This window comes from Sarcophilus harrisii, chromosome 3, assembly GCF_902635505.1.
Source record: "Sarcophilus harrisii chromosome 3, mSarHar1.11, whole genome shotgun sequence".
NCBI classification, from domain to species: domain Eukaryota; kingdom Metazoa; phylum Chordata; class Mammalia; order Dasyuromorphia; family Dasyuridae; genus Sarcophilus; species Sarcophilus harrisii.
This window is the reverse complement of record NC_045428.1, coordinates 553,596,382-553,612,790: the sequence shown is the minus strand read 5'-3', so window position 1 is coordinate 553,612,790 and position 16,409 is coordinate 553,596,382. Positions and strand designations below refer to the sequence as shown.

Below are 16,409 nucleotides of genomic sequence, written 5' to 3'. Positions count from 1 at the left end.
GCTATTGTGAAAATACTGGTATATGTATCATAATTTAAAAGGTAAATAGCAATATAATATTTTCAGACATAATTTTTCATTAAAGTTTTCCCTGGTTTTCTTAATTGAAAGTGTCTTCTTATCTGATCTCAAAACACTGGAGAATTCTTTTAAATACTTATTGAAAATCAGTATGGTATTTATTTGGATAAATAAATCTACCTCTTCTAGACGGTAAGTAACTTCAGACTAAAGATCATGTCTTCTGTAATATTATCTCCATTTTATAGTTGAAAGAACTGGAACAAACAGAGAAGTTTAGTGACTTGTCTAATGTAAGGTAACTAGTGTTTAAGATCTTAACTACAGACCAAGAACTCTATCTGTTCTACCATCTAGCTACCTTGAGGCAGACATGTACGATAATATAATTGTGGCAGGATGTTTCAATGTCCTTTCAGTTTTAGATGAGAATAATTGAAAGGTAACAGTAAGAGAAAGAATAACAAAGAGATAAATCAAAAGGGAAATGTAAAAGATGTCTTTTGAACAGGAATATTAATGATTATTCAAGTTTCTTAACACTATATGTCACCTTTGCAAACCATACACTGAAGTAAAACAATTATAAGTAAATGTAAAATATCAGAAATTGACCATAGTGCAATAAACTAGTAGTCTATATAAAAAACACAAGTGAAAGACAGACCAAATGGAGACTTAATAATGAGATCCTAAACAATGAAGAACAACTTATGAAAACATTACAAATAAATGATTAAGAACTATATGAAAGACAATGGTAATGGCAAAATAGTGCTTCCAGAATTTCTAGGGTGTAGCAGTTTGCCTTGAGAACAAATAATATTCCAAAATAGAGTAACAGAGTAGAAAAAAAAAGGATTGATTATATGCCATTTTGAAAATTATAAAATGAATAAACACAAAAGATGAAAATTTGAAAATGAGAGCAGAAAAGGGCCAATCCTCAGTGTTCAGGTAAGCAAGTTTTGATTTGTGGACTAATAGAATAGACCCTTTAAATATTTTGCATTCAATATAAGGTTACATTTTTGGGAATCATCTTTCTTTACTTCTTGGGAAGCCCTTCCCAAGGATGGCATATTATTTTTGAAAATTCATTTATACTGTCCAGACAAGTTGAACAAATATTTGCCCTCCAGAAGGTAAGATATATATATATATATATATATATATATATATATATATATATATATATATATGGCATTATATAAAAATTGCAAACCATCCAGCTTCTTGTGAGGCATCTCTTTGGCAAGTCATAGTTGTTTTGAGGGTCTCAATTCTAATAACAACAAAAAGGACAACTCTAACCTCTTTTTAGAAACAAAATAACCCATCCTTTCTTTTTCCATTTTTTTGGGAGTAGTACATAACCAAAGCTGCCTCTGAGATTAAAACTTCAGAGACTTATTTGGCTCTTCTCTCTTTTTCTTGTTCTTCATTTCCAAGTTACCAAATGCTTTAGATTTTGCCTATGTAATATCTCATATCTGTTATTTTGTATTTTTTTCACTCATATTATTATCACCTCAGGTCAGGTTCTCTGGATTTGTATTATTAAAATTAACCTGTGACTATTTTCCTATATCCAGTCTTTTGATTCTTTAACCCATTCTTTACTCTACTGTCAAAGTAATCTTCCTAAGGCACAGGTCTGACCATAACACTCCATTGTTCAATAGCCATCAGTGACTGCTCTGTTCCTTTTGCATAAAATGTAAATTCTTTGATCTCATATTTAAGGCACTTTACCTTCTGGCTCCAACCAAATATTTAGCCTGATTTTGCATTATTTCCCTTCAAAGATTCTGTTTTAGCCAAGCCAGACTAGTAGCAGTGTGTGACCTCCATATACTATTTTCTGTCTCTGCATTTGCCTGGAATCCCCTTTGTCTTTATGGTACTAAACATCATTGCTCTGCATTTAGCAGGCGCTTGATAAATGTTGATTTGCATGTTTTCTTATTTTAAAGTTACCAATCTTTGGCCTTACTTAGGTCAGATCCTCAGCTGGTGGAGACTTGTAAGTAGAAGAGTTAAAACTTAAAACCTCTTAAGGTACTACTCTGTCTTACATTTGATGACTTAAATCCACATGTATTTATTAGGTACCAGCTGTGTGGGCTAGTAAGTATTGCACGAGGCATTGGGGATAAACATATAAAAACAAAACAGTCTGTCAACAAAAGAATATATATACATATTAGTAGAGGTAAATAGAGGAGGAACATAGGAAAATATCACAAATTTTTTTAAAAAGTGGCTTTCTCAAGTTTTGTAGCAGCTTTATTTCCTCTTTGGAGAGTGGCCCAGCAATCCTATCCAGCAACTGGCTCTTTTTGAACTCTGGGGCCTGCTTCATCTGAGTCTGATGATTTTTAGTCATTAAACCCACACTTCACTTGGACTTGAATTCCTTGGTAGCACTTTTGATTCTTCTGTTGTCAAAATTGACAAAATCCCTTCAATCGCATACTTTCTTTCCCCTAGCCTTGTTTTCTTTTGTGTACAATACTATATCTCTTCTACCTGCCTGTTTTCTGAAATATGAAATATTCTTAATATTGCCAATGTTGCCTGTATGGACATTTCCAAATTTCTAACTAATTAATGTCTTTTTGTTATCAAAGATAGGAAAGCCAGTTACACTTGCTCCTCCCCATAATTCATCTGGTCCACTTTGGTTTCCTTGAGATGTTTTGAAGCTTGGAGCAAAAATCTTTGAATATTTTATGTTTATTTTCCCTAGTTACATGTAAAACAATTTTTTACATTTGTTTTTAAAACTTTGAGTTCCGGATTCTCTGTCTTTCTCTCTATCCTCCATTCATTGAGAAGTTAAACAAAAGATTTGCATAAAAGTCTGTTAACAGATTCTCCCCAAAAAAACCTCAAGAAAAAAAAGTTAAATTTTCAGTATGCTTCATTCTGTAGTCAGATATAGTCAATTCTTTCTCAGAGTATTGATACCATTTTTTTTTTATCATAAATCCTTCAGAGTAAGATCATTGTATTACTGAGAATACAATAATCATCCCACAACATTGCTATTATTTTATACACAGTATATTTCACTTTGCTTGAGCTCAAAGAAGACTTTTCCAGGTTTTTCTGAAAGCATTCTGTTTATTATTTCTTATAGAACAGTAATATTTTATCATTATCATATAACACAATTTATTCAGCCATTCTCTAATTGATGGACATTGCCACAATTTCCAATTCTTTGCCTTGAGAAAAGGGCTGCTATAAATAGTTTTGGTCCTTTTCCCTTTTTTAAAAAAAATCTCTTTTAGGTTCATGCCTAGTAGTGGTAGTGGTATTATTAAGTCAAAGGATATGCATGATTTTATTACCCTTTGGGCATAGTTTATATCTTTTGATCATGTATCAATTGGGGGATGGCTCTTATTTTTTCTGAATTTGACTCAATTTTCTATACATTTGAGAAAGAGGCCTTCATCAGAGAAACTTTATTCAAAATTCTTTTCATAATTACTATTGCTAAACATATCCCCCCTTAATTCTATTCTTTCTCTCCTTTCATCCTGTCCCTCCTCAAAAGTATTTTACTTCTGACCATCCTCTCCCCTAATATTCCCTGTGCTATCACCCCCCCTCCCTTCCAATATCCCCTTCCCCCTCTTTCTTTCCTGCAGGATAAGAGAGATTTCTATACCTATATTGAGTATGTATGTTATTTCCTTTTTGAGCCAATTCTAGTGAAAGATTCACCCACTTCCCCTCTACTCTCCCTCTATCCCTCCATCTTAAAAGCTATTTCTTGTCTCTTTTATGGCAGATAATTTATCCCATTCCACCTCTCCCTTTCCCTTTCTTGGAACAAAAATGAATCCAGGAGTCTTGTCCAACAGAATGTCCACCAAAGTTTGGCATGCTGATGTTCCAATTCTATTATAGCCTTTCATAAGATATTCAGTGACTCCCTTCTGTCATCATGGCCTACCTGCAGTTTTCTTATCTATTCTTTCCCATCCCTCTATGAAAGTGTTGGTTGCAAACACCCTGGAAAACAAGCTGCCTTAGTTTGGTTTGCCAGAAATGAAAGGATTAAGTCCTTCTGGCCATGGTGTCTGTACCAGGAGCAAGGTGGCTAACCAGGAGATGGCCCTAATCTTTGGTATATAGAAGACTCTGTTCTTGGTGTTTGTAATTTACTCCCTGCCTAAAAACTGCACGTGTGTGTTGTATTTGTTACATTCATTGGAGACAGTTCTTTACTGGATGAAAAGTTAATTGTATTGTATTTTCCTCAAATTATAATTGGCACACTTACTTTCTTTCCCTTCTTTTTACATAATAATAGAGCAGAAGCCTCTATTACTTTTGTTAGATGAGAGAGAAAGAAGTCAGTAGCTGACTTCTATAGTCCCCATGAAAGATTTATTGCTACTTTGAACCAAAATTATTGGAGTTAAACAGCTGCTTGCTTAGCTTTTATTTCTACTCGGAATTATCTGCTTATGAGTAAAATAAGTATTTTCTTTGGTGGAAAAGCCACTTTGTGCATTCTCCCTCCTATCTTCTCTTTGCCCCTATCCCTCCCCCTCCCCCCGAAAAAAAGAATTTAAGCATAAATAGTATCAATATCAGAAAGTAAAAATGAAAGTAGGAAATGAAGTAGGATTAAATTCCCCTTCTCCTTTACTAAATTAATAACTATTTGACAGTTTGCAGTTTACCAAGTACTTCCTATATACCTTAAAGTTGAATATAGTGAAAGAATAGTCAGAGGAACTTAGTTCCAGTCCTGTTTCTGCCACTTACTTTGGGCAAGTAATTTAATCTTTCTCTTTCATTTTCCTCATTTGTAAAAGTAAGAGTGCCTAGATTGTTGGATTCTAAGGTTCCTTTTAGCTCTAGGGCAAATATTATCATCTTAATTTCTCTGATCCTCTTCTTCCTGGTTAGCACAATGAAGATTGCTAGTCATTTGATCCTGAGTACTCTTTAGGGTCCTTCACAAGCTCCTTGTCCCATTTGTTTGCTATTAATAATCAGCCAGATTGACCCCACTTAACACCGTACACCAAGGTAAGGTCAAAATGGGTTCATGATCTAGGCATAAATAATGAGATTATAAATAAATTAGAAGCACATAGGATAGTTTACCTCTCAGACCTGTGGAGGAGGAAAGAGTTTATGACCAAAGAAGAACTAAAGATCATTATTGATCACAAAATAGAAAATTTTGATTATACCAAATTGAAAAGGTTTTATACAAACAAAACTAATGCAGACAAGATTAGAAAGGAAGCAATAAACTGGGAAAACATTTCTATAGTCAAAGGTTCTGATAAAGGCCTCATTTCCAAAATATATAGAGAATTGACTCTAATTTATAAGAAATTAAGCTATTCTCCAATTGATAAATGGTCAAAGGATATGAACAGACAATTCTCAGATGAAGAAATTGAAACTATTTCTAGCCATATGAAAAGATGCTCCAAGGCATTATTAATCAGAGAAATTTAAATTAAGACAACTCTGAAATGCCACTACACATCTGTCAGATTTACTAGAATGACAGGGAAAGATAATGCGGAATGTTGGAGGGGATGTGAGAAAACTGTTGGTGGAATTGTGAATACATTCAGTCATTCTGGAGAGCGATTTGGAACTATGCTCAAAAAGTTATCAAACTGTGCATACCCTTTGACCCAGCAGTGTTACTACTGGGCTTATATCCTAAAGAGATTTTAAAGAAGGGAAAGGGACCCACATGTGCAAAAATGTTTGTGGCAGCTCTCTTTGTAGTGACCTAGAAACTAGAAACTGAATGGATGCCCATCAATTGGAGAATGGCTGAATAAATTGTGGTATATGAATGTTATGGAATATTATTGTTCTGTAAGAAATAACCAGCAGGATGATTTCTGAGAGGCTTGGAGAGACTTACAGGAACTGATGCTGAGTGAAATGAGCAGGACCAGGAGATCATTATATCTTCAACAACAACACTGTATGATGATCAATTCTGATGGATGTGGCCATCTCCAGCAATGAGATGAACCAAATTGGTTCCAATAGAGCAGTAATAAATTGAACCCGCTACACCCAGTGAAAGAACTCTGGGAAATGAGTGTGAACCACTACATAAAATTCCCAATCCCTCTATTTTCTACATAAAATTCCCAATCCCTCTATTTTTGTCTACCTGCATTTTTCATTTCCTTCACAGGCTAATTGTACACTATTTCAAAGTCTGATTCTTTTTATTCAGCAAAATAACTGTATGACATGTATACATATATTGTATTTAACATATACTTTAACATATTTAACATATATTGGTTTACCTGCCATCTGGGGGAGGGGGTAGGGGAAGGAGGGGAAAAATTGGAACAAAAGGTTTTTCAATTGTCAATGCTGACAAATTACCCATGCATATATCTTGTAAATAAAAAGCTATAATAAAAGAAAGAAAAAGAAAAAAAATCAGCCAGACATAGTTTTGAGCAAAGGTATTTATTAAGATGGTATGTAACAAAAACATGTATCTTGAAAGTCTGGGGGATATGCTCCCACAGATACACATACATAGCATCCATGGGGATGGTGAGAACAAATTTAAGAAACAAATGTAGTGAGCATATATGTGTTGAACTCCTGGGGTTAAGGGTAACTTATAGATCCTGGTATTGGAAGTCAGTCACTCCTTTTGTTGAGACCTCATGAAGTTCCTCTTAGTTGTAACTCTGCCCAGCTCTGAATGTTGGTGGTTTTTATATAGTCTGTAATCAGCAAATCTCTCTTCCGTCATAGGCCAGACTCTCTGAAGCTGCCTTTTTCCTAGTGACTATTAATCTCACCTGAATTGATATTGGTTACTTAACTTTTAGTTAAGATGTCCAGGTGGCAAAGAAAGAGGAAAGGATAGAGAAAGGAATTGTTGGCTTCTTTGCTAGTTTATATCATTTGTCCTTTGAACTTGAAGAGGACCAGGATATCAGGGAGGTGATTTCATAATATTTAAGTAAATTGAATTTAAGTGAGGTAGGGCTGCATAAAGTCACCACCCTCACTTTCCCCTCCAGAAACATCTGGGTCCAGTGACCAGATATAGCTTAGGATGACTGGAGCTGGCCCCTTGTGCATTGGGAGAGATCTTGGCCTCTTTAAGCTAAAGTTTTTGACAGTCACATTGACTGAGACAATTCCCAATCAGTGATTAGGGCGAGGTAAGAAGTGAGGCAGAGAGTGACCTCTTTTACCTGTTCCAAAAAAAAAGTATCAATTTGGGAAAGGGAAGATTTTCAGGGTTTCTGGCCAAAACAGAAACAATTGCTTTTTTACATTTATTCTAAGTCAATCAGGGTCCAAAGAATGACCAAGGGAGGCTTGGCCGGGGGCCCATTGTTGGTCACACTATAAGAGCCAAAGTGATTTGGATTTAAGGCATTGTCTCTTAAACCCCAAGATATCTTGTGAGATTTTAGCAGTCAAAATGTCTATTGCACAGAGCACCTGAAGATAAGGATATGGTACCCAATGTGGACAGAGGGAAGGGAAGAGAAAGTAAAGAAAAGAAATTGGCCAGTTCCAAGTTGAATCCTCTATGGGACAGCTCCTGCTTCTAGTCACAGAAATTATTTTTTGGCCCTGTTGTAGAAGAGGACACTAATTTTATAAATAGTCCCAGGAAGATGTTTGATTATTTAAAACATTCATAATGTGTTTCCTGTGTCAATTACCTTCATCCTTGCTTAAAGCAATTTTCTCATATTGATCAAAAACTAAGCCACTTTAACCTCCATTTACCCTGGAGTTTATCATGGTCAATGTTCAGAGATTTGTGGATCCAACCATAGCTTCATGCCTATTGTATTAGAAATATCGACCCTAAAATATTTTGAAAACTGGTCACATATAATGCAAACATCTTTGAGAAACCAACATAATACTTAAGTATTAGCAGAGCTTAATATCTCCTCAAAGCCATGCCTCAATTAGAAACATCAGCTTGATTTCAAGTTACCTGCCTAACCATCATTAATATCTGCTTATTCCAATTCCAACTCATTGGTATCGAAATAATTTATATTTATCCACCAGAAGAAATCCTCAAACTCCCAGAAATTCTGTTCCCTTGAGAGAAAAAATAAATGAAAATCTATTTGTCTCTTTCATCTGCCCTACTATTATAGGCAGAACTTTTTTACATCTACCCCATACTTTGATTCAATTGAGAAATCTCTGCCTTTTGTGATAATATTAATTGAGATAGGAATGAAACTTTTGTATTGACTTGCTTACATTCCTGAAAAGTAGAAAAAATGAACTGACCCCACTGTAATTTATTCCTCAATTTAAAGGAAAGCAGTTATTTTAGATTGATCCTCAGTAAGGGTAATACTCTTATTTTCTCTAAGTTTGACATAGGAGTCTGGTCAAAAATGTTGAATGTTTCCACATAACTGACTCTACTTTCTATTGTTTCCTGTGATACATTTGTAGAATTCTGTTTGAATTATTTTTATTCTTTTCTTTTCATAGACTTGGTTGGATTCTGCCAAAGAAATAAAAAAGCAAGTTCATGGTAAGTGGGAATCATTATCCATCTTAGTAGTGTTTTTTGATCTTATTGTCTCCAGTTATGAATAACTTTAGGATCCTTAATGTTACATTTTTAGAATGAGTCAAGGTCATCAAAGTAGGTAATCCCTTAATAGTGGGTAAGATAAATGGGAAGCTACATCAAGATAAAAGAGATGGATCATTGTATAATTGGAGATATGCCACTTCTGCCCAGACCTGGTATTTTCACTTAAGATATTTCTGTGTCTGAAGAAGGAAATAAATTGCAATATTTTAGCTCCATTTTTTTGATACAGTGAATATTGGGGAGCCAACAGAAATATTTTCTAACATATGAGTAATTCTGTCCATTACGTTTTGATACAGGTGATTTTAGAAGAAGCTTTTGATAAATGCAAAGAATTGTTAATTGCATTTTGAAAAGAGTGATAGATTTGAAATTATAAGATCTGGATTTGAATTCTGGGTTTAATACATGACATTAGGAAAATCACTTAACTATTGTGGACCTCCAGCTTCCTTATCTGTAAAATGAGGATAATTTAGGTAATTGGACTAGATAATTTTTAATTGCAGCTCCAAATCTAATCTCACAAATAGTAAATTTTACTTCAGTTTTCTGAGGTTGTTACATCTTTTAATTTGTTTAAAAAAATTAAAAACACCACATAGGAAAAGTTTTTTCCACTTTGTTTTTCAGTTGCTTTTGTAATATATATATATATATATATATATTTTTTTTTTTTAGTAGCAAAACTCTCCTTTGGACTGGAACTTCTCCATTCTTGTACTTTATTTAAAAGGTTGTTATTCAAGTCTCAATGAAAGTCATTCAGGATCATTTTGATTTTAATTGCATACATTAAAAAACACAGCTTCAGCCCTTTTCAATTAAAAGATAAATTTATGCCAGTATTACTCAACAGAGTTCATTAAGAAAGGAAAGTTAAAATATTTTGCACTAATTAGAGAAGTAACCAGCAAGAGTATCTTCTTAGCTTTTAATTAAGAAAATTATCTAAAGTATGCTTTTTTCTTTAAAAATAAAAACAGGGGCAGCTAGATGGTGCAGTGGATAGAATACCAGCCCTAAAGTCAGGAGGACCTGAGTTCAAATCTTGTCTCAAACACTTAACACTTCCTAGCTTTGCGACCCTGAGCAAGTCACTTAGCCCCAATTACCTTAGCAAAATAAAATAAAATAAAATAAACTTTTGGCGCAGCTAGTTGGTGCCAGTGGATAGAGCACCAGCCCTGAAGTCAGGATGATCTGAGTTCAAATCTGGCTTCAAACACTTAGCAGTTCCTAGCTGTGTGACCCTGGGCAAGTCACTTAATCCCAATTGCCTCAGCAAAAAAAGGAAAAACAAATTCCTCCCCTATACTTACAAAAACTTACTGAGGAAACAAATTGGATATCATTAAACCAAAACAAGGATAAGAATTGGTTGCTTCAAAGATGGGAATTTTACAAATATGATTTTTAGCATTTTTTAAAATGCCTTTTTCTTATTTAAAAAAAAATTTTAGTTCCCAATTCTTTCCCTCCTTCTACCCTTTTTATTTATCTCTTTTGAGAAGCCAAAAAATATACCTGTTATACATAAGAAGCCATGAAAAACATTTCCTCAATAACCATGTTCCCCTTTTAAAAAGTAAGAAAAGTAAAGGTAAAAATTAATGCTTTGATCTGCATTCTGAGTCCATCAGCTCTCTATCTGGAGGTAGGTAATATTTTTCATCAAGAATCCTTTCAAACTGTAGTTAGTCATCATTGTGTTGCTCAGAGTAACCAAGCCTTTCATTTTATTGTAATATTGCTGTTATTGTGTACATTGTTCTTATAGTTCAACTAATTTCACTTAGTATAAGTTCATAGAAGTCTTCTCAGGTTTTTCTGAAACCGTCCCCTTCATCTTTTTTTTTAAATTAAATTTTATTTTTAATTGATGAAATAAAACAGGCATCTCCATAGTAGAATACAATAAAAAAGATGATTGTACATGAAACAGTAAATCTGTTATGCATAACTATCCCTTTCAAATATACAAAAAAATCATCATGTAAAATTTTTTTCTTCCACTTCTTCCCCCCATGACTACCATTAGACACAAATAGGGATGTGAGAGTGTCTGTGTATGTGTATATGGGAAGTGTTGTGTAAAACTATTCTATATGATAGTTCATTCAAAGTTATCCTAAAAACAATATTGCTTTATACGATATCCCTTTGTGCTTTCATTTTGCTCTTTATTATTTCATGCAAGTCTTTCCATGTTTTTCTAAAATCATTGAGCTTATCATTTCTTATAGCACAGATAGTATTCCATCACAGTCTTCTTCATCCATTCCTCAATTGATGGGCATCCCTGCAATGTCCAGTTCTTTGGCACATGATATATGGATTCTTTTTCTTTCCCCCTGATTATCTTCAGAAATAGATTATGTAGTGGTATTGCTTGGTCAAAGGATATAAGTAGTTTAATAACTTACCGAATGTAACTCTTTGCTCTCCAAAATGCTTGGATCAGTTCACAGTTCCATCAACAATGAATAAGTGTCCCAATTTTTCCATATCAATCCCAACATTTTCACTTTTCTCTTCTATCATTTTAGTTAATCTGGTAGGTATAAAATGATATCTCAAAGTTGTTTTAATTATCATTTCTTACAGCATATTAGTATTCCATCACATTCATATTTATAACTTGTTCAACTATGCCCTGAAAAGAACTGCTATAATTTTTTGGGGTACATACGAGTCCTTTTCCATACTCTTTGATTTCTTTGGAGGTATAGGCCTAATATTACCACTGGGTCAGAAAATGTGCACGGTTCAGTAACTTTTGAGGAGTGATTCTACTTTTTTTTTTTAACTGAATGGCTATGGAGATGCATTTGAACTCTCCAAATTTCTACCAGACTACTTTCAAGTTTTTTAAAGCAGTTTTTATTAAATAGTGAGTTCTTACTGTAATAACTGGCTGGAGTCCTTTAGTCCTTTCCCCTCTTAAGTATTTTCTATTCTACTTCTTCTTAAGTTGAGTATTATATAACAATAACAGCAACTGGGAGGCCATTGATAGGGCTATGAAGTGTTATAATCATTTTGGAAAGCAATTAGGAATTATGCAAAGTGACTATAATGTCCATACTCTTTGAACCAGAAACTCCATTACTGGTTATACCCCAAGGAATCCATCAATGAGAAGAAAGTCCCCATATGCATCAGACTGTTTATAGCAGCACTTCCCCACCTACCCATAGCAAAAAATTGGAAACAAAGTAGATGCTCATCAATTGGAGAACAGCTAAACAAATTGTGTTACATCAATATAATGGAATATTATTGTGCTTTAAAAATTGATATGAGTAATGAATACAGAAAAGCATGAAAAGAACTATATAAACTAATGCAAAGTAAACAGAGCTAAAAAAAAACAATATATATAGTAACTTTCACAATGTAAATGGAAAGAACAATCACACAAAGCAATCAAAAAGAAACATAATAAAATGAGGAAAAATCAAGTGGACTTTGATGAGAAGATGAGAAGACATTCTTAAACTATCCCTTTGTGAAAGTGGGAAGTCCACAGGTGCTACATTTCTGGACTTTTTCAATGTATTACTCAGTTGTGTTGAGTTTTTCCCCCCTACCAAATTATTATTTGTCAAGTGGGATAATTCTCAGGGTGGGGAGGGGTAAGGATACATGGAATACTGCATACTACAGTGATATAAGAAACAGAAATAATCAATAAAAACCTATCTTAAAAAGTATCATTAAGGCAAATATAAATTATCAGTTCTACTTTTGACATGGAGACATTTCTGATAGCCAGTTGAATAACTGAAGACTTTCAGGACTAACATGTCTTCCTTTTGTTGAAGATTTTAATTTGTTTCCTAAACGCCTCAGCTCTTTCATATTTCTATCCAGGGTTGTTCATAGTATACTGTGATGACATTGCCACTTTTGTTTCTGTCTTCTTTGGTGTTTGACCCAAATATTCAAAAGATCATAGATTCAGAGCTAGAAGGGAGCAGATGATGTAGCTCTCTTATTTTATAAATGAGAAACTAAGGTCCACAGAGGTGAAAATCGTTTCTCCTACCATTATCATTCTGGTGCTTGAGTTTCCTCATAAGTATACATGTTCTTAATAAATGGTGCTAACCCCACCACACTTTTTACTTGTTTTCTTTTGAATAAAATATACTTATCTAGAGATTTGGTAATGAATTTATTCTACCAAATCTCATCAAGACTTAGGACATAAAATTTTCTTCCTTATATTAAGTGACCTAATTCATCTTGTTAATAACCTATATATTTTTTGCATTCAAGTAAATACTGAAGCTATTAATTTTATTACTAGCTCCTTTCTTTGTTTTTTTGTCCAATGGGAACATTGTGTCTCTAGTATTATTTTTCCTGTAATATGACTTCTTTGTTATCCACATTTGTGGGGACATACACACACTTTCTCAATACTTCCCTTTCCTTTCCTGAATTTCTTCTAAACAACATGAGACATGGAACATCCTGAATTACAAATTTTATATTTAATTGCCCCCCCCGTTTTTTCTGAGCCTAATAAATATCAACTAAAATGAGCATGTCCATATATATATAGTAACATAGAAATGAAACTTTAAATCTTTATTATAGATAGCTTGCTTTTCTTTTTAAGTATAAGGAAAATTCCACTTGTTAATTTCAGAGCTGGCCTGCTTGCTTGTTATTACTTCTATCCTACTCTACTTATTTTAAGTCATATTTCAGTTTATATTCATATTATTTCTTTTTGGTTGACATTTTTTATCCTACCAAGTAATATACCAAGTAAAGAACATTATTGATATAGACCCTTTTGACTTATGAATCAGTTTGGTGTAAGTTATAAAATGTTTTTGTATATTTACAGGGGCTCCTTGGAATTTTACATTCAACGTGAAGTTTTATCCACCTGACCCAGCACAGTTATCAGAAGATATAACAAGGTAATACTTGAATTATTACTTAAGTTAATTAAAAATAATTTCTATTATCCTAAGCGCTGTGAATTTCTATCTGCAGAATGGGAAGAATAAAGAGCTGTTAAAGTAGAGATTTCAAGATAAAAGAAGCATATATGCTGGATATATGCCTGTATATACTGGCACATATTGAGGTAGTTTAGTATATATATAGATATGCAGGCCTCAAATGCCTGATTGGGGTAGGAAAGATGCTATAGAATCTATATCAGGGGTCCTCAAACTTTTTAAATAGGGGGGGGTCAGTTCACTGTCCCTCAAACTGTTGGAGGGCAGGACTATAGTAAAAACAAAAACTTTGTTTTGTGGGCCTTTAAATAAAGAAACTTCAAAGCCCTGGGTGAGGGGGATAAATGTCCTCAGCTGTTGCATCTGGCCGGCGGCCAAAGTTTGAGGACCCCTGATATAGATGATTAGTAGATAAATTGGCGTATTTCAGCCATATTTCTAACTACTCCAGATGCTATGTCCAAGTACCCTTATATTCTAGAGTCTGGGAGACTTGGGCATAAGAGTTGTAGAGGGAAATTTCTAACTTTTCTTTCACCCTCTTCTCTCCTACAGTCTTTGATATTCTGTAGGTTCAGAATTTTAGTTCTTAACTTTCTGAATATTGCCTTACTTAGAATTAAAGAATTAAATCATTTTGGAATTTAAATTGACCCTAGTTGCTATGGAGTCTGCTCTTCATATTGATGAAGAAACTGAAGCTTACAGAGGTGGGATGTCCAAAGTGCCAGAGTCCTGGTCCTCAAGCTGCTCACATTTGATAGGAGAAACAGCATGTAGGAAATTGTACAAATGAGCTCCATATGGTGCAAATGGAAGATAATCGCCAGGGGAAAATACTAGCCATGAGAGAGGAGGAGAGATGCTGAGTATAGTCTCCTCCAGAAAGTGGGATTTGGGCTGTCTTAAAAAAAAGCCTTGTGTTGGAGTTAAGGAGAGAGAATAGTCTGCAATTGGATAAAAGATTGCACCTGCCATTACAAAACTTCCTGTAATTACTTTCTAGAGCCTGATTAATTTCAGGAGGTTTGTCTGTTTTAATTTAGAAAGTGACTTTTATTGGATTCCTAAGATTTCACCAAAGACTTTCCCAAGGATTAAAATAAAAAATGTGATGGCAGTGACGAGATTGTTTAGATAATATTGAGCTAGGAACACTGGACTGAGAATTCAGGGACTTGAATTCAAAAACTTGTTTTATTCATCCTACTATTCACAATGTGAGCTGGAACAAGTCTTTTCCTCTTTCTGGGCCTCAGTTTTTTCATCTACAAAATGAAAGGCTTGGACTAGACATTCTCAAAGCACACCTCCAGCTCCAAAACTCCCGACTTTATATTCTGTGGAAATTCTATAAAACTATGCAGTCATTATGTAACTTTTACCCTATAAAATGTGTACATTTCGTAGTATACCATACCCATATTGATGATATCTCTTTTTGGAGAGTAGTTAGTTACCCCTCATAATTTAACAGTAGTGCATCTTTTTACTCCTTGTCTACAAAATTCAAAGAGACTCTAATATAATCATTTTTTAGAGTCTTCAATTTGGAGAGGTTTGAATTTTCAGTGACCTGGCAGTATTTTTCTAAATATTTGGGAATAACCTGTTTTAAATTAACAAAGTCTATTGCTGATTTGTAGGTTACTCCAATTCCTCTTTTTACTTTTTGTTTTCCCTGAGCAAAGCATGCTCATGGTCTTATATAGACATGATACATAGATATATTCAGACATACATACATACATACGCCCAACTTTGAGCCTGAGTTTCTTCATATTTTATATAGTGATAATAATACCTGTCTAGCATATGTCATTGGGTTTTGATGAAGATAAATAATGTATGGATAGCATTTTATGAATTATAAGGAGCTCCACAGATGATATTAATATCAGTTACTTGTTATCCCCTAGTTGGTTTAGAGAATATTAACAAAGCCAGCCTTATGAGAACTCTGAACTAACAAAGTAAGCTGAGATTGGGTTAGATCTACATGCCTATTATTTGTATTTATGCAGAGAGACTCTCTATGTAGTAGCCTATAGCATGGGCCCTCCTCTTGCCACTGGTCATCTCTAGGATGGGGAATAGTAGGAAGGAGGACTGTTGTTGGGCATAAGGGACACCTGGCACTAGTGTGCCCAGTCACCCCAAGGCGTGGTTTCCTGACTGTGACACTGGTGATATCTTTTCACATAAAATAGAATGTGTGGCTATTTAATAAAAATCATGTTTCTTAATTTTCCCAAATTTTTCCAAATGATTGTTTTCTTGCTGTAAAGTAGTCTAATGTGATACTGCTTTCCCCTCTTGACTGCAGGTATTACTTATGTCTTCAGCTTCGGCAGGACATTGTTACAGGACGGCTACCCTGCTCTTTTGCCACTTTAGCTCTGCTGAGTTCTTACACTGTCCAGTCTGAATTGGGAGACTATGACCCAGAACTTCATGGTGCTGATTATGTTAGTGAGTTCAAACTGGCCCCAAATCAGACCAAAGAGCTTGAAGAGAAAGTAATGGAACTTCATAAGTCATATAGGTAAATATGACCACAGGGTCTTATCTTTATTTCCTAGAATTTGAATTCTAGTTTTCTGAATGACTCATTGTATTTATTTGTTTGATGTCTTTATCTCTTTCAAATTATGAAATTATCTTACTTGGTGCATTGGTATTCATAGAGAAAAAAAACACTATTCAAATGTTAACATGATGATTAGTATCTTTAATCTATTTCACAGAGAAAGATAGGAGCCTTTTTTATTTTA

General features: G+C 34.1%; 1 protein-coding gene across 31 annotated transcripts in view; it reads left to right on the top strand.

The window, feature by feature from the left end:
* EPB41 (erythrocyte membrane protein band 4.1) overlaps positions 1-16,409 on the top strand; it is a 210,193-nt gene that overhangs the window by 114,515 nt on the left and 79,269 nt on the right. For all 31 annotated transcript variants that reach the window (XM_031962445.1, XM_031962435.1, XM_031962426.1 and 28 more), the window contains exons 5-7: positions 8,542-8,584; positions 13,515-13,590; positions 15,962-16,180. In XM_031962445.1, coding sequence (XP_031818305.1) covers positions 8,542-8,584; positions 13,515-13,590; positions 15,962-16,180 — 338 coding nt within the window. The remainder of the gene's footprint in view (positions 1-8,541; positions 8,585-13,514; positions 13,591-15,961; positions 16,181-16,409) is intronic.